The sequence below is a fragment of the Oncorhynchus keta genome, chromosome 12 (genome assembly GCF_023373465.1).
Source record: "Oncorhynchus keta strain PuntledgeMale-10-30-2019 chromosome 12, Oket_V2, whole genome shotgun sequence".
NCBI classification, from domain to species: domain Eukaryota; kingdom Metazoa; phylum Chordata; class Actinopteri; order Salmoniformes; family Salmonidae; genus Oncorhynchus; species Oncorhynchus keta.
This window is the reverse complement of record NC_068432.1, coordinates 53,012,528-53,040,509: the sequence shown is the minus strand read 5'-3', so window position 1 is coordinate 53,040,509 and position 27,982 is coordinate 53,012,528. Positions and strand designations below refer to the sequence as shown.

The window sequence follows — 27,982 nt, the reverse complement described above, 5'->3', positions numbered from 1 at the left end:
ATGATGAGAAAGAGACATGGAGAGAGAGAGCGAGAGAGAGCGAGAGAGATGAGAGAGAGAGACGAGAGAAAGAGAGAGAGAGAGAGAGAGAGAGAGAGCGAGAGAGATGAGAGAGAGAGAGACGAGAGAAAGAGAGAGAGAGAGAGACGAGAGAGAGAGAGACGGGAGAGAGAGAGACGAGAGAGAGAGACAAAGCGAGAGAGGACTGTCATAAATAACAGCTTCAACTCTGTACAGCAGGCTAATTGGTGCGAAGGCTTTGTCTACTCTACACTATATAATCAGATCCATCCCCTATTTAACAGGGATTGGAGGGTATTGTGGAAGACAGGCTTGCAGGATTTCTGTCCAAAATGGCACCCTATTCCCTACATAGTTTTACTATCTTTGACCTGGGCTTGTATGAGTGCCATATGGGCCCTGGTCATAATTAGTGCACTATGTCGGGAATAGGGTGCAGTTTGGGATGCACTAGAGGTGTGGTGGGGGTGAAATGTGGCGAGGGGAGATATGGCGAGCGGCTCCGAACCCCAGTCTACAGGTTAAGACCCCCCAACTCATCACTCAGCCAACCCCGTGGCAGCCTCGTCTCTCAGGCTGCTGTCCTAAATGGCAGCTTGTTCCCTAACGTCGTGCCCTACTTTAAACCAGAGCTCTGGTTAAAAGTAGGGCACTACATATGGACTAGCGTGTCATTTGGGACTCAGTTTTCAGTGTGAGCTGAGCTCAACGGCAGGCGAGCGGGAGGGTTAGGAGACGGACAGGAAATCCTCAACGCTGACTGCTGCCTCCTCCAGCTTCCATCCTCTTCGTAGATTAGGATTAACACAGGATTCAAATACAAGGTGGGAGATTAGTGAGCTAGTGAAGTACGGACTGAATAATAATAACAAGAATGTTCTCATTAGATTCTGGGTTTTTTTGTTTGTTGCAAAGACACCTATTTAGCACGCACGCACGCACGCACACACACACACACACACACACACACCTCTACAAGTTGTATCGTCAGTCACATTCCTTATCACCATAGTCTAGAAATTCCTTTCCATGCATCTAACTAAGTCTCCTTGAATTGGTCACTTCTCTCCATCACAGGAAGCTGGTGGGAGGAGCTATAGGAGGACCGGCTCATTCTAAATGGTTGGATTGCAACCAATGAAACGGAGTTAAACATGCGTTTTTTCCCGGGGCCTCCCAGGTGGCATCGCAGTGCAATCTGTGCCACCAGAGACAGCCGACGCACAATTGGCCGGTAGCGTCGTCCGGGTTAGGGAGGGTTTGGTAGGGATATCCTTGTCTCGTCGCGCACTCTGCTCTCTCTTACCTCAAAGCTACTCCCACCAGCCTCCTCTGCTCTCTATTATCTCATAAAGCTCCACCCACCAGCCTCCTCTGCTCTCTATTACCTCAAAGCTCCTCCCACCAGCCTCCTCTGCTCTCTATTATCTCATAAAGCTCCACCCACCAGCCTCCTCTGCTCTCTATTACCTCAAAGCTCCTCCCACCAGCCTCCTCTGCTCTCTATTACCTCATAAAGCTCCTCCCACCAGCCTCCTCTGCTCTCTATTACCTCATAAAGCTCCTCCCACCAGCCTCCTCTGCTCTCTATTACCTCATAAAGCTCCTCCCACCAGCCTCCTCTGCTCTCTATTACCTCATAAAGCTCCTCCCACCAGCCTCCTCTGCTCTCTATTACCTCATAAAGCTCCTCCCACCAGCCTCCTCTGCTCTCTATTACCTCATAAAGCTCCTCCCCACCAGCCTCCTCTGCTCTCTATTACCTCATAAAGCTCCTCCCACCAGCCTCCTCTGCTCTCTATTACCTCATAAAGCTCCTCCCACCAGCCTCCTCTGCTCTCTATTACCTCATAAAGCTCCTCCCACCAGCCTCCTCTGCTCTCTATTACCTCAAAGCTCCTCCCACCAGCCTCCTCTGCTCTCTATTACCTCAAAGCTCCTCCCACCAGCCTCCTCTGCTCTCTATTACCTCATAAAGCTCCTCCCACCAGCCTCCTCTGCTCTCTATTACCTCATAAAGCTCCTCCCACCAGCCTCCTCTGCTCTCTATTACCTCATAAAGCTCCTCCCCACCAGCCTCCTCTGCTCTCTATTACCTCATAAAGCTCCTCCCACCAGCCTCCTCTGCTCTCTATTACCTCATAAAGCTCCTCCCACCAGCCTCCTCTGCTCTCTATTACCTCATAAAGCTCCTCCCACCAGCCTCCTCTGCTCTCTATTACCTCATAAAGCTCCTCCCACCAGCCTCCTCTGCTCTCTATTACCTCATAAAGCTCCTCCCACCAGCCTCCTCTGCTCTCTATTACCTCAAAGCTCCTCCCACCAGCCTCCTCTGCTCTCTATTACCTCATAAAGCTCCTCCCACCAGCCTCCTCTGCTCTCTATTACCTCATAAAGCTCCTCCCACCAGCCTCCTCTGCTCTCTATTACCTCATAAAGCTCCTCCCACCAGCCTCCTCTGCTCTCTATTACCTCATAAAGCTCCTCCCACCAGCCTCCTCTGCTCTCTATGCAGGCAGTCCCATTGGCTAAATCTACATAAATCTACATAAACGAACAGTATTTTCCTGAGAGAAAAGACGTGTGGAAATGCTTCTTCATCGTTTGGTTTAAAGGACACATCAGCGTCGGTGTGGTGGACACACATTTATCTTGAGGACGGGTCCACGACCACTAACTTGAATTAATGCAAATATTATTCACTTTTGGTGGTTTGGATTTAAATTGCGCTTTGTGTTTTGCATTTTGTTCTCTGCGTTTTTTTTATCTCCAGACGAAGAGTCAAGACAAATAGCAGCCTATTCATCACAGCCACACAGAAATCAATCAATGTATTGATAAGCTACCAAAAGAGTTTTAAACAAACACAAACACAAACCACACTAAAGAAGTGAGTAATGGCAGAACATAGTGTTCGGGTTCCCGTTGAAGACAGTCATGTGGAAGTGGGATGTTTCAGTCAGTCAGAGAGACATCAGCATTCAGGAGGAACCTCAAGAGTTTTAATAGTCCTTCTAATATGTTTTTCAAAACGGAGACGTGCTCAGGCATGAAAGATATTCTGGAGTTAAACTGGAAATGCCCCCCCCCCCCTCCCCCCTCCCACTGCGGAGAAAGGGCAATATATTCATTTAGTTTAAACAATCATTACAGGTAGATAAAAAGGATTAAGAGAGAGAGGGAGCTGCGTCCCAAATCCACCCTACATTTCAGTAGGGCCCATATGAAATAGAGTTCTCTGGTCAACAGGGACGTCTCTCAGCAGCAGAGAGAGCAGAAGCACCTGGAAGGGAGGATGTGGCTGTCGGAGGTAGACCACTCCTGTTCCTGTCATGGTAACAGGACTTGAAACGGTTGAGGAATGAAGACCTGCATATTTAAATGGTGGCTAGTGCCTTGTCCGCCCGTCTCCATGGATGCAGCCACTGCTACAGACCATAATATGACCAATAAAAATCAGCTTTAAAGAGAAAAAAACGGGACCGTGAGAAGACAGGCAGGCAGGCAGGCAGGCAGGCAGGCAGGCAGGCAGGCAGGCAGGCAGGCAGGCAGGCAGGCAGGCAGGCAGACAGACAGACAGACAGACAGACAGACAGACAGACAGACAGACAGACAGACAGACAGACAGACAGACAGACAGACAGACAGACAGACAGACAGACAGAGAGAGAGCAGTCCAGCAGACAGAGCTACACACAGGCTGTGAGAGGAGCAACTGGCCCAGCCCCCACCAACCAAATGAGTGACATCAAACAAATGCTGAGTCTACTATGCTCACATGTGACAGGCCGAGGGTCATGGATGCTCATATGTGATAGGCCGAGGATCATGGATGCTCACATGTGATAGGCCGAGGGTCATGGTAAGATGAGCACAAGAACTCCACCATGCTCACACTACAACCACCCAAGTGACACGACACAAATTATATCTTAAATTATAAACAAATCACATTTGCATAATAAGAGTTTACTTTAATTGAAAAATCCTATTTTAATAGTTCTTGTTGGATTGCGAGTGTTTTGTCTCATTTTTAAGGTAAAGAAAAAAAGAAAAACAAGTTATTACATCTTTTTACGTTGCATGTTGGAATTTACAAGGATTTGAAGCCCCCTGCTTTTGGACTAAAAGAGCAGAAACCCAGACTTCCTGAAATAAATTGATGATGTTGTAAAATCACAGTGTATCTGAGAAGAGCAGAACCCATCCATGAAGCATCACGGCCCAATAAATGACATGGTACTAAACAGGCCTATGGATGTAAACAGACATCTACCAAAAAAGCAATTAGTAGACAAAAAATACAATCTCTCCTGGACAACTGTTTAGCCTTAACTTTCTCCTACAGCAATGAAGGTGTAAATTTGATGTGTTTGGAACATAAACTTTATATTTGACAAATTAGCCTCCTTGGCTAATATAAAGAAGCATAAGAGCAAACCAGAAATAACAGATGATGAAAAATGGTTTGATAATGATTGCAAAAATCTAAGAAATATATCTAATCAAAAACACAGAGAACCAGACAACGAAAATACACGCCTTCAATATGGGGAAACACTGAAGCAAACACACCCTGAGAAAAATCTAATCAAATCTAATGTTATTTGTCACATACACATGGTTAGCAGATGTTAATGCGAGTGTAGCGAAATGCTTGTGCTTCTAGTTCCGACAATGCAGTAATAACCAACAAGTAATCTAACTAACAATTCCCAAAACTACTGTCTTATACACAGTGTAAGGGGATAAAGAATATGTACATAAGGATATATGAATGAGTGATGGTACAGAGCAGCATACAGTAGATGGTATCGAGTACAGTATATACATATGAGATGAGTATGTAAACAAAGTGGCATAGTTAAAGTGGCTAGTGATACATGTATTACATAAGGATGCAGTCGATGATATAGAGTACAGTATATATGTATGCATATGAGATGAATAATGTAGGGTAAGTAACATTATATGAGGTAGCATTGTTTAAAGTGAGTTGAGCCAGTGTGTTGGCAGCAGCCACTCAATGTTAGTTGTGTCTGTTTAACAGTCTGATGGCCTTGAGATAGAAGCTGTTTTTCAGTCTCTCGGTCCCAGCTTTGATGCACCTGTACTGACCTCGCCTTCTGGATGATAGCGGGGTGAACAGGCAGTGGCTCGGGTGGTTGATGTCCTTAATGATCTTTATGGCCTTCCTGTAACATCGGGTGGTGTAGGTGTCCTGGAGGGCAGGTAGTTTGCCCCCGGTGATGCGTTGTGCAGACCTCACTACCCTCTGGAGAGCCTTACGGTTGAGGGCGGAGCAGTTGACGTACCAGGCGGTGATACAGCCCGCCAGGATGCTCTTGGTTGTGCATCTGTAGAAGTTTGTGAGTGCTTTTGGTGACAAGCCGAATTTCTTCAGCCTCCTGAGGTTGAAGAGGCGCTGCTGCGCCTTCTTCACGATGCTGTCTGTGTGAGTGGACCAATTCAGTTTGTCTGTGATGTGTATGCCAAGGAACTTAAAACTTACTACCCTCTCCACTACTGTTCCATCGATGTGGATAGGGGGGTGTTCCCTCTGCTGTTTCCTAAAGTCCACAATCATCTCCTTAGTTTTGTTGACGTTGAGTGTGAGATTATTTTCCTGACACCACACTCCGAGGGCCCTCACCTCCTCCCTGTAGGCCGTCTCGTCGTTGTTGGTAATCAAGCCTACCACTGTTGTGTCGTCCGCAAACTTGATGATTGAGTTGGAGGCGTGCGTGGCCACGCAGTCGTGGGTGAACAGGGAGTAAAGGAGAGGGCTCAGAACGCACCCTTGTGGGGCCCCAGTGTTGATGATCAGCGGGGGGGAGATGTTGTTGCCTACCCTCACCACCTGGGGGCAGCCCGTCAGGAAGTCCAGTACCCAGTTGCACAGGGCGGGGTCGAGACCCAGGGTCTCGAGCTTGATGACGAGCTTGGAGGGTACTATGGTGTTGAATGCTGAGCTGGAGTCGATGAACAGCATTCTCACATAGGTATTCCTCTTGTCCAGATGGGTTAGGGCAGTGTGCAGTGTGTGATTGAACAAACTCCCTCACGACGCCAGGACAGCGGAGTCAATCACCACCTTCCGGAGACACCTGAAACCCCACCTCTTTAAGGAATACCTAGGATAGGATAAGTAATCCTTCTCACCCCCCTTTAAGATTTAGATGCACTATTGTAAAGTGACTGTTCCACTGGATGTCATAAGGTGAATGCACCAATTTGTAAGTCGCTCTGGATAAGAGCGTCTGCTAAATGACTTAAATGTAAATGTAATTGAGATTGCATCGTCTGTGGACCTATTTGGGCGGTAAGCAAATTGGAGTGGGTCTAGGGTGTCAGGTAGGGTGGAGGTGATATGGTCCTTGACTAGTCTCTCAAAGCACTTCATGATGACGGAAGTGGCGGGCGGTAGTCGTTTAGCTCAGTTACCTTAGCTTTCTTGGTAACAGGAACAATGGTGGCCCTCTTGAAGCATGTGGGAATAGCAGACTGGTATAGGGATTGATTGAATATGTCCGTAAACACACCGGCCAGCTGGTCTGCACATGCTCTGAGGGCACGGCTGGGGATGCCGTCTGGGCCTGCAGCCTTGCGAGGGTTAACACGTTTAAATGTCTTACTCACCTCGGCTGCAGTGAAGGAGAGACCGCATGTTTTCGTTGCAGGCCGTGTCAGTGGCACTGTATTGTCCTCGAAGTGGGCAAAAAAATGCATTTAGTCTGCCTGGGAGCAAGACATCCTGGTCTGTGACTGGGCTGGGTTTCTTCTTGTAGTCTGTGATTGACTGTAGACCCTGCCACATGCCTCTTGTGTCTGAGCCGTTGAATTGAGAATCTACTTTGTCTCTGTACTCACGCTTAGCTTGTTTGATAGCCTTGTGGAGGGAATAGCTGCACTGTTTGTATTAGGAACAGCACATTAGAAACCAGCTGGATGGAATTGATGAATCAATAGAATCAAACCACTTCTGGGAGAATTGGAATAAATTAAACAAACCTCATCATGAGGAATTGGCTCTCCAAGATGGAGAAATCACTTAGCAAACCTCATCATGAGGAATTGGCTCTCCAAGATGGGGATATGTGGAGAAATCACTTAGCAAACCTCATCATGAGGAATTGGCTCTCCAAGATGGGGATATGTGGAGAAATCACTTAGCAAACCTCATCATGAGGAATTGGCTCTCCAAGATGGGGATATGTGGAGAAATCACTGAGCAAACCTCATCATGAGGAATTGGCTCTCCAAGATGGGGATATGTGGAGAAATCAATTAGCAAACCTCATCATGAGGAATTGGCTCTCCAAGATGGGGATATGTGGAGAAATCACTTAGCAAACCTCATCATGAGGAATTGGCTCTCCAAGATGGGGATATGTGGAGAAATCACTTAGCAAACCTCATCATGAGGAATTGGCTCTCCAAGATGGGGATATGTGGAGAAATCACTGAGCAAACCTCATCATGAGGAATTGGCTCTCCAAGATGGGGATATGTGGAGAAATCACTTAGCAAACCTCATCATGAGGAATTGGCTCTCCAAGATGGGGATATGTGGAGAAATCACTTAGCAAACCTCATCATGAGGAATTGGCTCTCCAAGATGGAGAAATCACTTAGCAAACCTCATCATGAGGAATTGGCTCTCCAAGATGGGGATATGTGGAGAAATCCCTTTGCAAACCTCTACAGCAATATAACAACATTAACCACAGGTTCTGTCAGACCTGGGCTCTGACCGTTAACCATAGGTTCTGTCAGACCTGGGCTCTGACCGTTAACCACAGGTTCTGTCAGACCTGGGCTCTGACCGTTAACCACAGGTTCTGTCAGACCTGGGCTCTGACCGTTAACCACAGGTTCTGTCAGACCTGGGCTCTGACCGTTAACCACAGGTTCTGTCAGACCTGGGCTCTGACCATTAACCACAGGTTCTGTCAGACCTGGGCTCTGACCGTTAACCACAGGTTCTGTCAGACCTGGGCTCTGACCGTTAACCTAAAAACAAACAAATATAACGATATTCCAAAAAAAGTCAGGAAATAAGGATGACAAATATAAATTCAATTTGGACACAGCAACACAGGTAGCTTTCACATGGCTGTGAATGAGCTGAGAGACCAAGCAAGAAGAGCATTCTATGCCATTAAAAGGAACATCAAAATCGAAATTCCAATTAGAATCTGGCTCAATTTTTAGCCATCAAATTTTACAACCATCTAAAAACAATAACACAGCTCTACAATGTCAAGAGATGAAACAAGAGAAGAGTCCCCCTCAGCCAGCTGGTTCTGAGGCCCAGTTCACCAACCCAAACCAACCCCATAGAGCCTCAGGACAGCACCCAGCCAGCTGGTTCTGAGGCTCAGTTCACCAACCCAAACCAACCCCATAGAGCCTCAGGACAGCACCCAGCCAGCTGGTTCTGAGGCTCAGTTCACTAACCCAAACCAATCCCATAGAGCCTCAGGACAGCACCCAGCCAGCTGGTTCTGAGGCTCAGTTCACTAACCCAAACCAACCCCATAGAGCCTCAGGACAGCACCCAGCCAGCTGGTTCTGAGGCTCAGTTCACCAACCCAAACCAACCCCATAGAGCCTCAGGACAGCACTCAGAAAATCTGGCCCAACCAAATAATCACAAAACAAAAATAAAAATATATCACCTATTGGAAAGACACCACAAAAAAATCTAAATTAACTTCAATGCTATTTGTCTCTAAACAGACAGTAATAATAATAATAATAATAATATATGCCATTTAGCAGACGCTTTTATCCAAAGCGACTTACAGTCATGTGTGCATACATTCTACGTATGGGTGGTCCCGGGATTGAACCCACTACCCTGGCGTTACAAGCGCCATGCTCTACCAACTGAGCCACAGAAGGACACAGTACATGGTGGCAGACTATCTGACCACTGTGACTGATAGTAAACTGAGGAAAACATTGACTAGGTACAGACTCAGTGAGCACAGTCTGGCTATAGAGACCAGTCGTCACAGACAAACCTGGCTGCCCAGAGAGGACAGGCTGTGCTCACTCTGCTCCAGGGGAGAGGTAGAGACAGAGCTGCATTTCCTATTGCACTGTGACAAATACTCAGACCAAAGAGAATATTTATTTAGCAGAATTATAATTTAATACAAAGAATTTAAAACTATAAAATCAAATATGTATTGGGTGAAAAGCCAAAATGTGCAGTTTTGGCAGCAAAATATGTGTCCTCCTGCCACAACCTGATGTCATGTCGATAATATTTCCCATCTTGTTTTGTTTTGTCTTTCATACCACGTCATGTGTCTTCTCAGTCAGAGTCAGAGACAGAGATAGAGAAAGAGAGAGAGAGCAGCATCATTATCCCCACACCCCATAGCGTTATCCCCACACCCCATAGCGTTATCCCCACGCCCCACAGCGTTATCCCCTCGCCCCACAGCGTTATCCCCACACCCCACAGCGTTATCCCCACACCCCACAGCGTTATCCCCACACCCCACAGCGTTATCCCCACACCCCACAGCGTTATCCCCTCGCCCCACAGCGTTATCCCCACGCCCCACAGCGTTATCCCCTCGCCCCACAGCGTTATCCCCTCGCCCCACAGCGTTATCCCCTCGCCCCACAGCGTTATCCCCTCGCCCCACAGCGTTATCCCCTCGCCCCACAGCGTTATCCCCTCGCCCCACAGCGTTATCCCCTCGCCCCACAGCGTTATCCCCTCGCCCCACAGCGTTATCCCCTCGCCCCACAGCGTTATCCCCTCGCCCCACCGCGTTATCCCCTCGCCCCACAGCGTTATCCCCTCGCCCCACAGCGTTATCCCCTCGCCCCACAGCGTTATCCCCTCGCCCCACCGCGTTATCCCCTCGCCCCACAGCGTTATCCCCTCGCCCCACAGCATTATCCCCTCGCCCCACAGCATTATCCCCTCGCCCCACAGCGTTATCCCCTCGCCCCACAGCGTTATCCCCTCGCCCCACAGCGTTATCCCTCGCCCCACAGCGTTATCCCTCGCCCCACCGCGTTATCCCCTCGCCCCACCGCGTTATCCCCTCGCCCCACAGCGTTATCCCCTCACCCCGCAGCATTATCCCCTCGCCCCGCAGCATTATCCCCTCGCCCCACCGCATTATCCCCTCGCCCACAGCATTATCCCCTCGCCCCCACGGCATTATCCGCCGCCCCCACAGCATTATCCCCTCGCCCCACATCATTATCCCCTCGCCCCACAGTATTATCCCCTCGCCCCACAGCATTATCCGCTCGCCCCACCGCGTTATCCCCTCGCCCCACATCATTATCCCCTCACCCCACAGCATTATCCCCTCACCCCACAGTATTATCCCCTCGCCCCACATCATTATCCCCTCGCCCCACAGCATTATCCCCTCGCCCCACAGCATTATCCCCTCGCCCCACGGCATTATCCCCTCACCCCTCCCCTCCTCACCATGTTTGGTCTATGCAGCTTCATCCTCTGAGTCTCTGCTGGATTCGACGGTCCGCGCCAACCCATCTGCCATCAGTGCATCCTCCAGAGTCCTGCGGGCCTGGATCACCTTTAGCTCCTGTTCCCTGTGGACACAGAGAGGACTGGGTTAGAGATGAACACAGAGAGAGGACTGGGTTAGGGATGGACACACAGAGAGGACTGGGTTAGGGATGGACACAGAGAGATGACTGGGTTAGGGATGGACACAGAGAGATGACTGGGTTAGGGATGAACACACAGAGAGGACTGGGTTAGAGATGAACACACAGAGAGGACTGGGTTAGAGATGAACACAGAGAGAGGACTGGGTTAGAGATGAACACAGAGAGAGGACTGGGTTAGAGATGAACACAGAGAGAGGACTGGGTTAGAGATGAACACACAGAGAGGACTGGGTTAGAGATGAACACAGAGAGAGGACTGGGTTAGAGATGAACACAGAGAGAGGACTGGATTAGGGATGGACACAGAGAGAGGACTGGGTTAGGGATGGACACAGAGAGATGACTGGGTTAGGGATGAACACACAGAGAGGACTGGGTTAGAGATGAACACAGAGAGAGGACTGGGTTAGGGATGGACACACAGAGAGGACTGGGTTAGGGATGAACACACAGAGAGGACTGGGTTAGAGATGAACACAGAGAGAGGACTGGGTTAGAGATGAACACAGAGAGAGGACTGGGTTAGGGATGGACACAGAGATGACTGGGTTAGGGATGGACACAGAGAGAGGACTGGGTTAGGGATGAACACACAGAGAGGACTGGGTTAGAGATGAACACAGAGAGAGGACTGGGTTCGGGATGAACACACAGAGAGGACTGGGTTAGAGATGAACACAGAGAGAGGACTGGGTTAGAGATGAACACAGAGAGAGGACTGGGTTAGAGATGAACACAGAGAGAGGACTGGGTTAGGGATGAACACACAGAGAGGACTGGGTTAGAGATGAACACAGAGAGAGGACTGGGTTAGGGATGGACACACAGAGAGGACTGGGTTAGGGATGAACACACAGAGAGGACTGGGTTAGGGATGGACACAGAGAGATGACTGGGTTAGGGATGGACACAGAGAGATGACTGGGTTAGGGATGGACACAGAGAGATGACTGGGTTAGAGATGGACACAGAGAGATGACTGGGTTAGGGATGAACACACAGAGAGGACTGGGTTAGGGATGAACACACAGAGAGGACTGGGTTAGGGATGGACACACAGAGAGGACTGGGTTAGAGATGAACACAGAGAGAGGACTGGGTTAGGGATGGACACAGAGAGAGGACTGGGTTAGGGATGGACACAGAGAGATGACTGGGTTAGGGATGGACACAGAGAGATGACTGGGTTAGGGATGAACACACAGAGAGGACTGGGTTAGGGATGAACACACAGAGAGGACTGGGTTAGAGATGAACACAGAGAGAGGACTGGGTTAGAGATGAACACAGAGAGAGGACTGGGTTAGGGATGGACACAGAGATGACTGGGTTAGGGATGAACACAGAGAGAGGACTGGGTTAGGGATGGACACAGAGAGATGACTGGGTTAGAGATGAACACAGAGAGAGGACTGGGTTAGAGATGAACACAGAGAGAGGACTGGGTTAGAGATGAACACAGAGAGAGGACTGGGTTAGGGATGGACACAGAGAGATGACTGGGTTAGAGATGAACACAGAGAGAGGACTGGGTTAGAGATGAACACAGAGAGAGGACTGGGTTAGAGATGAACACAGAGAGAGGACTGGGTTAGAGATGAACACAGAGAGATGACTGGGTTAGGGATGGACACAGAGAGATGACTGGGTTAGGGATGAACACACAGAGAGGACTGGGTTAGAGATGAACACACAGAGAGGACTGGGTTAGAGATGAACACAGAGAGAGGACTGGGTTAGAGATGAACACAGAGAGAGGACTGGGTTAGGGATGGACACAGAGAGATGACTGGGTTAGGGATGGACACAGAGAGGACTGGGTTAGGGATGGACACAGAGAGGACTGGGTTAGGGATGAACACAAGAGAGGACTGGGTTAGGGATGGACACAAAGAGGACTGGGTTAGGGATGGACACAGAGAGGACTGGGTTAGAGATGGACACAGAGAGGACTGGGTTAGGGATGGACACAGAGGACTGGGTTAGGGATGAACGCACTGAGATGACTGGGTTAGAGATGAACACAGAGAGGACTGGGTTAGAGATGAACACAGAGAGGACTGGGTTAGGGATGGACACAGAGAGAGAGGGCTGGTTAGTGTGTGTGTCCTGGGTTAGGGATGAACACAGAGAGAGGGCTGGGTTAGAGTGTGTGGGCTGGGTTAGAGTGTGTGGGCTGGGTTAGTGTGTGTGGGCTGGGTTAGGGATGGACACAGAGAGAGAGGGCTGGTTAGTGTGTGTGTCCTGGGTTAGGGATGAACACAGAGAGAGGGCTGGGTTAGAGTGTGTGGGCTGGGTTAGAGTGTGTGGGCTGGGTTAGTGTGTGTGGGCTGGGTTAATGTGTAGGCTGGGTTATGGATGAACACAGAGAGAGGGCTGGGTTAGTGTGTGTGGGCTGGGTTAGTGTGTGTGGGCTGGGTTAGTGTGTGTGGGCTGGGTTAGGGATGAACACAGAGAGAGGGCTGGGTTAGTGTGTGGGCTGGGTTAGTGTGTGTGGGCTGGGTTCGTGTGTGTGGCCTGGGTTAGTGTGTGTGGCCTGGGTTAGTGTGTGTGGGCTGGGTTAGGGATGAACACAGAGCTAGGGCTGGGTTAGCTGAGTGTGTGGGGGCTGGGTTAGTGTGTGTGGGCTGGGTTAGTGAGTGTGGGCTGGGTTAGTATGTGTGTGGGCTGGGCTAGCGGAGTGTGTGTGGGCTGGGTTAGTGTGTGTGGGCTGGGTTAGTGTGTGTTGGCTGGGTTAGCAGAGTATGTGTGGGCTGGGTTAGCGGAGTGTGTGTGGGCTGGGTTAGCGGAGTGTGTGTGGGCTGGGTTAGCGGAGTGTGTGTGGGCTGGGTTAGCGGAGTGTGCGTGGGCTGGGTTAGCGGAGTGTGTGTGGGCTGGGTTAGCGGAGTGTGTGTGGGCTGGGTTAGTGTGTGTGGGCTGTGTTAGCGGAGTGTGTGTGGGCTGGGTTAGCGGAGTGTGTGTGGGCTGGGTTAGCGGAGTGTGCGTGGGCTGGGTTAGCGGAGTGTGTGTGGGCTGGGTTAGCGTGTGTGGGCTGGGTTAGCGGAGTGTGTGTGGGCTGGGTTAGTGTGTGTGGGCTGGGTTAGTGTGTGTGGGCTGGGTTAGCGGAGTGTGTGTGGGCTGGGTTAGCGGAGTGTGTGTGGGCTGTGTTAGCGGAGTGTGTGTGGGATGGGTTAGCGGAGTGTGTGTGGGCTGGGTTAGCGGAGTGTGTGTGGGCTGGGTTAGCGGAGTGTGTGGGCTGGGTTAGCGGAGTGTGTGTGGGCTGGGTTAGCGGAGTGTGTGTGCGCTGGGTTAGCGGAGTGTGTGTGGGCTGTGTTAGCGGAGTGTGTGGGCTGTGTTAGCGGAGTGTGTGTGGGCTGGGTTAGCGGAGTGTGTGTGGGCTGTGTTAGTGTGTGTGGGCTGTGTTAGCGGAGTGTGTGTGGGCTGGGTTAGTGTGTGTGGGCTGGGTTAGCGGAGTGTGTGTGTGGGCTGGGTTAGCGGAGTGTGTGTGGGATGGGTTAGTGGAGTGTGTGTGGGCTGTGTTAGCGGAGTGTGTGTGGGCTGGGTTAGCGGAGTGTGTGTGGGCTGGGTTAGCGGAGTGTGTGTGGGCTGGGTTAGCGGAGTGTGTGTGGGCTGTGTTAGCGGAGTGTGTGTGGGCTGGGTTAGCGGAGTGTGTGTGGGCTGGGTTAGCGGAGTGTGTGTGGGCTGGGTTAGCGGAGTGTGTGTGGGCTGGGTTAGTGTGTGTGGGCTGGGTTCGTGTGTGTGGGCTGGGTTAGCGGAGTGTGTGTGGGCTGGGTTAGCGGAGTGTGTGTGGAAACAATAGAGCAGCCAGGGTGTCTGGGCCAAACAGCTTTATTACAGGACAGAACCTCACTTCTTTAATTAGAGGAGGAAAGGACTAAACACACACACACACACACACACACACAGAAAGGAAAAGGTTAGGAACTGTTTAGAGGGGCCTCCTGTGGTGTCACTCCATAGAACTGTTTAGAGGGGCCTCCTGTGGTGTCACTCCATAGAACTGTTTAGAGGGGCCTCCTGTGGTGTCACTCCATAGAACTGTTTAGAGGGGCCTCCTGTGGTGTCACTCCATAGAACTGTTTAGAGGGGCCTCCTGTGGTGTCACTCCATAGAACTGTTTAGAGGGGCCTCCTGTGGTGTCACTCCATAGAACTGTTTAGAGGGGCCTCCTGTGGTGTCACTCCATAGAACTGTTTAGAGGAGCCTCCTGTGGTGTCACTCCATAGAACTGTTTAGAGGGGCCTCCTGTGGTGTCACTCCATAGAACTGTTTAGAGGAGCCTCCTGTGGTGTCACTCCATAGAACTGTTTAGAGGGGCCTCCTGTGGTGTCACTCCATAGAACTGTTTAGAGGGGCCTCCTGTGGTGTCACTCCATAGAACTGTTTAGAGGGGCCTCCTGTGGTTGTCACTCCATAGAACTGTTTAGAGGGGCCTCCTGTGGTGTCACTCCATAGAACTGTTTAGAGGGGCCTCCTGTGGTTGTCACTCCATAGAACTGTTTAGAGGGGCCTCCTATGGTGTCACTCCATAGAACTGTTTAGAGGGGCCTCCTGTGGTGTCACTCCATAGAACTGTTTAGAGGAGCCTCCTGTGGTGTCACTCCATAGAACTGTTTAGAGGGGCCTCCTGTGGTGTCACTCCATAGAACTGTTTAGAGGGGCCTCCTGTGGTGTCACTCCATAGAACTGTTTAGAGGGGCCTCCTGTGGTTGTCACTCCATAGAACTGTTTAGAGGGGCCTCCTGTGGTGTCACTCCATAGAACTGTTTAGAAGGGCCTCCTGTGGTGTCACTCCATAGAACTGTTTAGAGGAGCCTCCTGTGGTTGTCACTCCATAGAACTGTTTAGAGGGGCCTCCTGTGGTGTCACTCCATAGAACTGTTTAGAGGGGCCTCCTGTGGTGTCACTCCATAGAACTGTTTAGAGGGGCCTCCTGTGGTGTCACTCCATAGAACTGTTTAGAGGGGCCTCCTGTGGTTGTCACTCCATAGAACTGTTTAGAGGGGCCTCCTGTGGTGTCACTCCATAGAACTGTTTAGAGGGGCCTCCTGTGGTGTCACTCCATAGAACTGTTTAGAGGGGCCTCCTGTGGTGTCACTCCATAGAACTGTTTAGAGGGGCCTCCTGTGGTGTCACTCCATAGAACTGTTTAGAGGGGCCTCCTGTGGTGTCACTCCATAGAACTGTTTAGAGGGGCCTCCTGTGGTGTCACTCCATAGAACTGTTTAGAGGGGCCTCCTGTGGTGTCACTCCATAGAACTGTTTAGAGGGGCCTCCTGTGGTGTCACTCCATAGAACTGTTTAGAGGGGCCTCCTGTGGTGTCACTCCATAGAACTGTTTAGAGGGGCCTCCTGTGGTGTCACTCCATAGAACTGTTTAGAGGGGCCTCCTGTGGTGTCACTCCATAGAACGGTTTAGAGGGGCCTCCTGTGGTGTCACTCCATAGAACGGTTTAGAGGGGCCTCCGGTTAATTTCGGGCATGTCCAAAACATGTGCAGTAAGGTAGCAGGGGCCTGCTTACATCGGTCACAATACAGCACCACCGAAACGGCCCGCTACCAAAACCTGCGATCTCTTCTTCACTGCAGCCGACGTGAGTAAAACATTTAAACGTGTTAACCCTCGCAAGGCTGCAGGCCCAGACGGCATCCCCAGCCGCTCCCTCAGAGCATGCACAGACCAGCTGGCTGGTGTGTTTACGGACATATTCAATCAATCCCTATACCAGTCTGCTGTTCCCACATGCTTCAAGAGCGCCACCATTGTTCCTGTTCCCAAGAAAGCGAAGGTAACTGAGCTAAACGACTACCGCCCCGTAGCACTCACTTCCATCATGAAGTGCTTTGAGAGACTAGTCAAGGACCACATCACCTCCTGCCTACCTGACACCCTAGACCCACTCCAATTTGCTTACCGCCCCAATACGTCCACAGACGACGCAATCACCATCACACTGCACACTGCCCTATCCCATCTGGACAAGAGGAATACCTATGTGAGAATGCTGTTCATCGACTACAGCTCAGCATTTAACACCATAGTACCCTCCAAACTCGTAGTACCCTGGGTCTCGACCCCGTCCTGTGCAACTGGGTACTGGACTTCCTGACGGGCCGCCCCCAGGTATTGAGGGTAGGTAACAACATCTCCACCCCGCTGATCCACAACACTGGGGCCCCGCAAGGGTGCATTCTGAGCCCTCTCCTGTACTCCCTGTTCACCCACGACTGCGTGGCCATGCGCGCCTCCAACTCAATCATCAAGTTTGCTGATGACACTACAGTGGTAGGCTTGATTACTAACAACAACGAGACGGCCTACAGGGAGGAGGTGAGGGCCCTCGGAGTGTTGTGTCAGGAAAATAACCTCACACTCAACGTCAACAAAACAAAGGAGATGATTGTGGACTTCAGGAAACAGCAGAGGGAGCACCCCCCTATCCACATCGACGGGACAGTAGTGGAGAGGGTAGTAAGTTTTAAGTTCCTTGGCATACACATCACGGACAAACTGAATTGGTCCACCCACACAGACAGCATCGTGAAGAAGGCGCAGCAGCGCTTCTTCAAACTCAGAAGGCTGAAGAAATTCGGCTTGTCACCAAAAGCACTCACAAACTTCTACAAATGCACAATCGAGAGCATCCTGTCGGGCTGTATCACCGCCTGGTACGGCAACTGCTCCGCCCACAACCGTAAGGCTCTCCAGAGGGTTGTGAGGTCTGCACAACGCATCACCGGGGGCAAACTACCTGCCCTCCAGGACACCTAGACCACCCGATGTCCCAGGAAGGCCATAAAGATCATCAAGGACAACAACCACCCGAGCCACTGCCTGTTCACCCCGCTATCATCCAGAAGGCGAGGTCAGTACAGGTGCATCAAAGCTGGGACCGAGAGACTGAAAAACGCTTCTATCTCAAGGCCATCAGACTGTTAAACAGCCACCAGTAACATTGAGTGGCTGCTGCCAACATACTGACTCAACTCCAGCCACTTTAATAATGGGAATTGATGGAAATTGATGTAAAAATGTATCACTAGCCACTTTAAACAATGCCACTAAATATAATGTTTACATACCCTACATTACTCATCTCATATGTATATACTGTACTCGATACCATCTACTGCATCTTGCCTATGCCGTCATGTACCATCACTCATTCATATATCTTTATGTACATATTCTTTATCCCTTTACACTTGTGTGTATAAAGTAGTAGTTTTGGAATTGTTAGGTTAGATTACTCGTTGGTTATTACTGCATTGTCGGAACTAGAAGCACAAGCATTTCGCTACACTCGCATTAACATCTGCTAACCATGTGTATGTGACAAATAAAACCTTTGATTTGGATCGATTTCTGGTCTTAACCAATAAATGTGCCTTTGACCAATGCAGCCAAAGAACTATTTAAAATTGAATTACTCTGAAAGGCACATGACCCCAAAAAAGTTTGCGTGTAAGAAAGACGAATAGGCATCAATTCACTTTTTTTGCAGATGAACCTTCAACCCAGATATTTTACCAACTGTCTTTAGTAGAACCAGGATCTTTGGAAGACCAGTTAAAGGGTCAGACATATATAATAGCATGTCATCCGCATAGTGAGACGTCATGCTCTAAGCCCCCTCTTTCGAATACCTTTGATAGTGGTGTTGTTCTCAATTGCCAACACACACTCCGCTAACACAGCCCACACACACTCCGCTAACCCAGCCCACACACACTCCGCTAACCCAGCCCACACACACTCCGCTAACCCAGCCCACACACACTAACCCAGCCTGTCTTGTCCCACGTTGAAGTTGGAAATAAGATGAAAAGTTATTATTTGAGTGCCCTGCAGCCATAGGGGAGGAGTAAAGGATTTTTCATCCAGGACATAAAATTGGGACCGAATGCAAATTGTTTGAGAGTATGAAATAGATCAATCCCAATCTACCCGATCAATCCAAATGGTTTGAGAGTGTAAAATAGATCAATCCCAATCTACCCGATCAATCCAAATGGTTTGAGAGTGTAAAATAGATCAATCCCAATCTACCCGATCACACGGCATCAAATTCTCAGCATCAAGTGATAACAATATCTCTGGATTGTCCGATGAAGAGGGCTTATAAAGACGTCTGATGTTGAAAAAAAGAAAGACGATTTTTTTTTAATGAAACCAGTTTGATCTATAGAGATAATGGAGGGAAGGACTGACTCAAACCCAGTTTGATCTGTAGAGATAATGGAGGGAAGGACTCACTCAAAACCAGTTTGATCTGTAGAGATAATGGAGGGAAGGACTGACTCAAAGCCAGTTTGATCTGTAGAGATAATGGAGGGAAGGACTGACTCAAAATCAGTTTGATCTGTAGAGATAATGGAGGGAAGGACTGTCTCAAAACCAGTTTGATCTGTAGAGATAATGGAGGGAAGGACTGACTCAAAACCAGTTTGATCTGTAGAGATAATGGAGGGAAGGACTGTCTCAAAACCAGTTTGATCTGTAGAGATAATGGAGGGAAGGACTGACTCAAAACAAGTTTGATCTGTAGAGATAATGGAAGGAAGGACTGACTCAAAACCAGCTTGATCTGTAGAGATATTGGAGGGAATGACTGACTCAAAACCAGTTTGATCTGTAGAGATAATGGAGGGAAGGACTGACTCAAAACCAGTTTGATCTATAGAGATAATGGAGGGAAGGACTGACTCAAAACCAGTTTGATCTGTAGAGATAATGGAGGGAAGGACTGACTCAAAACCAGTTTGATCTATAGAGATAATGGAGGGAAGGACTGTCTCAAAACCAGTATGATCTATAGAGATAATGGAGGGAAGGACTGTCTCAAAACCAGTTTGATCTGTAGAGATAATGGAGGGAAGGACTGACTCAAAACCAGTTTGATCTATAGAGATAATGGAGGGAAGGACTGTCTCAAAACCAGTTTGATCTATAGAGATAATGGAGGGAAGGACTGACTCAAAACCAGTTTGATCTGTAGAGATAATGGAAGGAAGGACTGACTCAAAACCAGCTTGATCTGTAGAGATATTGGAGGGAATGACTGACTCAAAACCAGTTTGATCTGTAGAGATAATGGAGGGAAGGACTGACTCAAAACCAGTTTGATCTGTAGAGATAATGGAGGGAAGGACTGACTCAAAACCAGTTTGATCTGTAGAGATAATGGAGGGAAGGACTGTCTCAAAACAAGTTTGATCTGTAGAGATAATGGAAGGAAGGACTGACTCAAAACAAGTTTGATCTGTAGAGATAATGGAAGGAAGGACTGACTCAAAACCAGCTTGATCTGTAGAGATATTGGAGGGAATGACTGACTCAAAACCAGTTTGATCTGTAGAGATAATGGAGGGAAAGACTGACTCAAAACCAGTTTGATCTATAGAGATAATGGAGGGAAGGACTGACTCAAAACCAGTTTGATCTGTAGAGATAATGGAGGGAAGGACTGACTCAAAACCAGTTTGATCTATAGAGATAATGGAGGGAAGGACTGTCTCAAAACCAGTTTGATCTATAGAGATAATGGAGGGAAGGACTGTCTCAAAACCAGTTTGATCTATAGAGATAATGGAGGGAATGACTGACTCAAAACCAGTTTGATCTGTAGAGATAATGGAGGGAAGGACTGACTCAAAACCAGTTTGATCTGTAGAGATAATGGAAGGAAGGACTGACTCAAAACCAGCTTGATCTGTAGAGATATTGGAGGGAATGACTGACTCAAAACCAGTTTGATCTGTAGAGATAATGGAGGGAAGGACTGACTCAAAACCAGTTTGATCTGTAGAGATAATGGAGGGAAGGACTGTCTCAAAACCAGTTTGATCTGTAGAGATAATGGAGGGAAGGACTGACTCAAAACAAGTTTGATCTGTAGAGATAATGGAAGGAAGGACTGACTCAAAACCAGCTTGATCTGTAGAGATATTGGAGGGAATGACTGACTCAAAACCAGTTTGATCTGTAGAGATAATGGAGGGAAGGACTGACTCAAAACCAGTTTGATCTGTAGAGATAATGGAGGGAAGGACTGACTCAAAACCAGTTTGATCTGTAGAGATAATGGAGGGAAGGACTGTCTCAAAACCAGTTTGATCTGTAGAGATAATGGAGGGAAGGATTGACTCAAAACAAGTTTGATCTGTAGAGATAATGGAAGGAAGGACTGACTCAAAACCAGCTTGATCTGTAGAGATATTGGAGGGAATGACTGACTCAAAACCAGTTTGATCTGTAGAGATAATGGAGGGAAGGACTGACTCAAAACCAGTTTGATCTATAGAGATAATGGAGGGAAGGACTGACTCAAAACCAGTTTGATCTGTAGAGATAATGGAGGGAAGGACTGACTCAAAACCAGTTTGATCTATAGAGATAATGGAGGGAAGGACTGTCTCAAAACCAGTTTGATCTATAGAGATAATGGAGGGAAGGACTGTCTCAAAACCAGTTTGATCTATAGAGATAATGGAGGGAAGGACTGACTCAAAACCAGTTTGATCTGTAGAGATAATGGAAGGAAGGACTGACTCAAAACCAGTTTGATCTGTAGAGATAATGGAGGGAAGGACTGACTCAAAACCAGTTTGATCTGTAGAGATAATGGAGGGAAGGACTGTCTCAAAACCAGTTTGATCTGTAGAGATAATGGAGGGAAGGACTGACTCAAAACAAGTTTGATCTGTAGAGATAATGGAAGGAAGGACTGACTCAAAACCAGCTTGATCTGTAGAGATATTGGAGGGAATGACTGACTCAAAACCAGTTTGATCTGTAGAGATAATGGAGGGAAGGACTGACTCAAAACCAGTTTGATCTGTAGAGATAATGGAGGGAAGGACTGACTCAAACCCAGTTTGATCTGTAGAGATAATGGAGGGAAGGACTGACTCAAACTGTTTGATCTGTAGAGATAATGGAGGGAAGGACTGACTCAAAATGTTTGATCTGTAGAGATAATGGGGGGAAGGACTGACTCAAAAACAGTTTGATCTGTAGAGATAATGGAGGGAAGGACTGACTCAAAATGTTTGATCTGTAGAGATAATGGAGGGAAGGACTGACTCAAAATGTTTGATCTGTAGAGATAATGGGGGGAAGGACTGACTCAAAAACAGTTTGATCTGTAGAGATAATGGAGTGAAGGACTGACTCAAAGCCAGTTAGATCTGTAGAGATAATGGAGGGAATGACTGACTCAAAACCAGTTTGATCTGTAGAGATAATGGAGGGAAGGACTGACTCAAAACCAGCTTGATCTGTAGAGATAATGGAGGGAAGGACTGACTCAAAGCCAGTTAGATATGTAGAGATAATGGAGGGAAGGACTGACTCAAAACCAGTTTGATCTGTAGAGATAATGGAGGGAAGGACTGACTCAAAACCAGTTTGATCTGTAGAGATGATGGGGGGAAGGACCGACTCAAAACCAGTTTGATCTGTAGAGATAATGGAGGGAAGGACTGACTCAAAGCCAGTTTGATCTGTAGAGATAATGGGGGGAAGGACTGACTCAAAACCAGTTTGATCTGTAGAGATAATGGAGGGAAGGACTGACTCAAAACCAGTTTGATCTGTAGAGATAATGGAGGGAAGGACTGACTCAAAATGTTTGATCTGTAGAGATAATGGGGGGGGGAGGACCGACTCAAAACCAGTTTGATCTGTAGAGATAATGGAGGGAAGGACTGACTCAAACTGTTTGATCTGTAGAGATAATGGAGGGAAGGACTGACTCAAAATGTTTGATCTGTAGAGATAATGGAGGGAAGGACTGACTCAAAATGTTTGATCTGTAGAGATAATGGAGGGAAGGACTGACTCAAAAACAGTTTGATCTGTAGAGATAATGGAGGGAAGGACTGACTCAAAATGTTTGATCTGTAGAGATAATGGAGGGAAGGACTGACTCAAAACAATAGTCAATCATCTTAGAAAGTATCTTTACATCACAAATCAGTAAAGATGTTGGCCTATATATGAACCACACTCAAGAGGTTCTTATCTACCTTTTTCAGAATAAGTGAAACACATTTTTGTCTCATTTCTTGAGGGTAAAGAGTTTGTGGAGAATGATTCCTCAAATACGGAAAACAAGAGAGGAGAGAGTTGATTTATTAGAATTTGCTCATAAATCCTTCGGGTCCAGGGGGATTTACCACACTGCATAGATTTAATTACCAACACAATCTCTTCTCCAGAGAACTGTTATTCTAATTCAGCAGCTATCTCAGGTTCAACTGTAGGAACATCTAAGTTCTCAAAGAAGGTGTGGAGTAAGGTGGCATTTACCAGCGGACTCCGAAGTGTATAATCGTGAGTAAAAGTTATGAAAGCATGAATTGACCTCTTTAAATCATCAATACGTGTGTTACCCAGCTCGTCGGTGATCTCAGTGTGCCTTCTCCCCTGATTTCATCATTTTCGTATGGAGATTTACTCATTCGAAGTTAAGCTCGTCGAGTTGAAAGAAGAAGATCAAACTCTGTCTGATGTGTGTCAAATGTTGTTTTCGTAGATGAAGAGTGTAAATATGCGATAACCAAATCCAAGATTGTATTTGTATGTACCCCTCGGCGTTGAATATTACACTTAATCTTTGCTCTGTACAAATAATTTGGCCCCTTAAAATAAGCCTTAATTGATTCCCATACTGTTGGAGGGGGTTGAAATAAGAGAAATAGATCCATTTCAAATGATAGAAAAACAACAACGGTTTCTTCTGATAGCAGTAGTGATTTAAGACACCCGGGGCAATAATTAGGCTGTGTATTTGCAACAAGTAGTTTCATAGAGATAAATTATCCAAAAAGACTAAAGCTTGGTAATCACACGCCGTGATAAGTGGCAGAAATCTATTGTCGTATAAAAAAGTAGTCTATATGTGAGAAGGTCTTGTGAACTGGCGAGCAAAACATAATACTCCACAGGTGTGCGATTGTGGAAACGCCACGCATCAGATATGTCTTAAGCTAAAGCTGAATTGTGGATAGTGTCTTTGATGAAGACGATACCCTTAGGAGAGCTACGATCCAGACTGGGCGACAGAACACAATTCATATCACCACCTAGTATTAGGTAGGTGTGTGTCCGTATTTGGTCATCGAGAAAATACATTTGTGAAGAATGAACTGTTATACAAATGTGTTGCATAAATGTTAGCCAAGATAACAGGGTGTATTATACAGTTTTCCTACTACATTAAATGAAATGGCCTGCTGAGTCTGCCTCTACATTGAGAACGGTATGTTCTTACTTATTAAAATGGCTGCTCCTCTAGTCTCAGAATGAAAATTGGAATGATATGATTGACCGATCCACCCTCCTGCGGTCTAAAGTGCCGAGCCGTGCGTCCTGAAGAAAGGAGACGTCTACTTTAAGGTGATTTAAATGAGAAAGTGCCCTTTTATGATTTACTGGGTGATTTTAAAGATTTAACATTTCAGCTAGTGAAAGTAACCGAGCAACCAGCTGTCCCTCTCATGATATTAGCCATGTAAAGTCAACCAGCTGTCCCTCATCATATTAGCCATGTAAAGTCAACCAGCTGTCCCTCATCATATTAGCCATGTAAAGTCAACCAGCTGTCCCTCATGATATTAGCCATGTAAAGTCAACCAGCTGTCCCTCTCATGATATTAGCCATGTAAAGTCAACCAGCTGTCCCTCATGATATTAGCCATGTAAAGTCAACCAGCGGTCCCTCATGATATTAGCCATGTAAAGTCAACCAGCTGTCCCTCATGATATTAGCCATGTAAAGTCAACCAGCGGTCCCTCATGATATTAGCCATGTAAAGTCAACCAGCTGTCCCTCATGATATTAGCCATGTATAGTCAACCAGCTGTCCCTCATGATATTAGCCATGTAAAGTCAACCAGCTGTCCCTCATCATATTAGCCATGTAAAGTCAACCAGCTGTCCCTCTCATGATATTAGCCATGTAAAGTCAACCAGCTGTCCCTCATGATATTAGCCATGTAAAGTCAACCAGCTGTCCCTCATGATATTAGCCATGTAATAATAATAATATAATAATATAATAATAATAATAATATATGCCATTTAGCAGACGCTTTTATCCAAAGCGACTTACAGTCAGTCATGTGTGCATACATTCTACGTATGGGTGGTCCCGGGAATCGAACCCACTACCCTGGCGTTACAAGCGCCATGCTCTACCAACTGAGCTACAGAAGTCAACCAGCTGTCCCTCTCATGATATTAGACCTAGCCATGTAAAGTCAACCAGCTGTCCCTCTCATGATATTAGACCTAGCCATGTAAAGTCAACCAGCTGTCCCTCTCATGATATTAGACCTAGCCATGTAAAGTCAACCAGCTGTCCCTCTCATGATATTAGACCTAGCCATGTAAAGTCAACCAGCTGTCCCTCTCATGATATTAGACCTAGCCATGTAAAGTCAACCAGCTGTCCCTCTCATGATATTAGACCTAGCCATGTAAAGTCAACCAGCTGTCCCTCTCATGATATTAGACCTAGCCATGTAAAGTCAACCAGCTGTCCCTCTCATGATATTAGACCTAGCCATGTAAAGTCAACCAGCTGTCCCTCTCATGATATTAGACCTAGCCATGTAAAGTCAACCAGCTGTCCCTCTCATGATATTATACCTAGCCATGTAAAGTCAACCAGCTGTCCCTCATGATATTAGACCTAGCCATGTAAAGTCAACCAGCTGTCCCTCATGATATTAGACCTAGCCATGTAAAGTCAACCAGCTGTCCCTCTCATGATATTAGACCTAGCCATGTAAAGTCAACCAGCTGTCCCTCTCATGATATTAGACCTAGCCATGTAAAGTCAACCAGCTGTCCCTCTCATGATATTAGACCTAGCCATGTAAAGTCAACCAGCTGTCCCTCATGATATTAGACCTAGCCATGTAAAGTCAACCAGCTGTCCCTCATGATATTAGACCTAGCCATGTAAAGTCAACCAGCTGTCCCTCTCATGATATTAGACCTAGCCATGTAAAGTCAACCAGCTGTCCCTCATGATATTAGCCATGTAAAGTCAACCAGCTGTCCCTCTCATGATATTAGACCTAGCCATGTAAAGTCAACCAGCTGTCCCTCTCATGATATTAGACCCAGCCATGTAAAGTCAACCAGCTGTCCCTCTCATGATATTAGACCTAGCCATGTAAAGTCAACCAGCTGTCCCTCATGATATTAGACCTAGCCATGTAAAGTCAACCAGCTGTCCCTCTCATGATATTAGACCTAGCCATGTAAAGTCAACCAGGTGGGAAAGGGATAGATGCCAGATTACAATAACAACTAATCCATGAAACACTTTTCAAATTAGTAAATAAAATAAAAAGTTGAAGAAGAATAAAAAAAAAAAACATAAACAAACAATATTGTGAAGTCTGGTATGAAAAAGTAGAGCCATCCCCCTGGTCACCTAATAGAACAAGGTAACCACTAATCCCCCCACACATGATGTGTTTGTTATGCGGAACACTAAACCAAGAGAGAGCCCTGATGAAATAGAACGATTTAAAACAAGTTGAACATAATAAATAAATAAGAAATACTTATTTATAACCCAAAACAAGACGGTTTTAAAAGACAGTATAAAACATTTTATAAATCACATCTTACAGCAATACCACTCCGGAGCGCTCTGGAGGAGGTTTTCATCAAGGATCTCTCTGTACTTTGCTCCAATCATCTTACCCTCTATCCTGACTAGTCTCCCATTCCCTGCCGCTGAAAAACATCCCCACAGCATGATGCTGCCACCACCATGCTTCACCGTGGGGATGGTGCCAGGTCTCCTCCAGACGTGAAGCTTGGCATTCAGGCCAAAGAGTTCAATCATGGTTTCATCAGACCAGAGAATCTTGTGTCCTTTAGGTTCCTTTCGACAAACTCCAAGCGGACTGTCATGTGCTTTTTAATGAGGAGTGGATTCCGTCTGCCCACTCTACCATAAAGGCCTGAGATGTTTGTCCTTCCGGAAGTTTCTCCCATCTCCACAGAGGAACTCCGGAGCTCTGTCAGAGTGACCGTCGGGTTCTCTAGGAAGAGTCTTAGTGGTTCCAAACTTCTTCCATTTAAGAATGACGGAGGCCGCTGGGTTCTTGGGGACCTTCAATGCTGCAGAAATGTTTTGGTACCTGTCCCCTGATCTGTGCCTCGACACACTTCGGTCTCGGAGCTCTACGGACAATTTATTAGATCTCATGGCTTTGTTTTTGCTCTGACATGCACTGTCAACTGTGGGACCTTTTTATACAGACAGGTGTGTGGCTTTCCAAAGGACAATTCATTGAATTGACCACAGGTGGACTCCAATCATGTTGTAGAAACATCTCAAGGATGATCATTGGAAACAGGATGCACCTGGGCTCAATTTCGAGTCTCATACCAATGGGTCTGAATACTTATGTAAATAAGTCATTATGGGATATTGTATGTAGATTGATGAGAAAAAAACAAATATTTAATTAATTTTAGAATAAGGCTGTAATGTAACAAAATGTTGGGGTCTGAATACTTTCCGAATGCACTGTGTTTCTTTGTAGTTTATATCCTTGAAATAACAAATCATATAGACGACATAATACATTTTCCTTCTTAGACTCCATGTCTGTCTCCTGACCTATTTGGGGTGTTTATATGATGTTTAAAATTACATGTAGTCTATTCAGAGTGTTTAATATGACATGTAGTCTATTCAGAGTGTTAATATGACATGTAGTCTATTCAGAGTGTTAATATGATGTTTAATATGACATGGAGTCTATTCAGAGTGTTAATATAACATGTAGTCTATTCAGAGTGTTTAATATGACATGGAGTCTATTCAGAGTGTTAATATGACATGTAGTCTATTCAGAGTGTTAATATGACATGTAGTCTATTCAGAGTGTTTAATATGACATGTAGTCTATTCAGAGTGTTTATATGACATGTAGTCTATTCAGAGTGTTAATATGACATGTAGTCTATTCAGAGTGTTTAATATGACATGTAGTCTATTCAGAGTGTTAATATGACATGTAGTCTATTCAGAGTGTTTAATATGACATGTAGTCTATTCAGAGTGTTAATATGACATGTAGTCTATTCAGAGTGTTAATATGACATGTAGTCTATTCAGAGTGTTAATATGACATGTAGTCTATTCAGAGTGTTAATATGACATGTAGTCTATTCAGAGTGTTAATATGACATGGAGTCTATTCAGAGTGTTACTATGACATGTAGTCTATTCAGAGTGTTTAAT

At 46.8% G+C, this 27,982-nt stretch overlaps 1 protein-coding gene across 2 annotated transcripts in view; it reads right to left on the bottom strand.

Annotated features, from left to right (window-relative positions):
- Nucleotides 1-27,982, bottom strand: part of mbd2 (methyl-CpG binding domain protein 2) — a 136,142-nt gene that overhangs the window by 8,259 nt on the left and 99,901 nt on the right. For both annotated transcript variants that reach the window (XM_052458624.1, XM_052458623.1), the window contains exon 6: nucleotides 10,493-10,617. In XM_052458624.1, coding sequence (XP_052314584.1) covers nucleotides 10,503-10,617 — 115 coding nt within the window. In that variant the 3' untranslated portion in view covers nucleotides 10,493-10,502. The remainder of the gene's footprint in view (nucleotides 1-10,492; nucleotides 10,618-27,982) is intronic.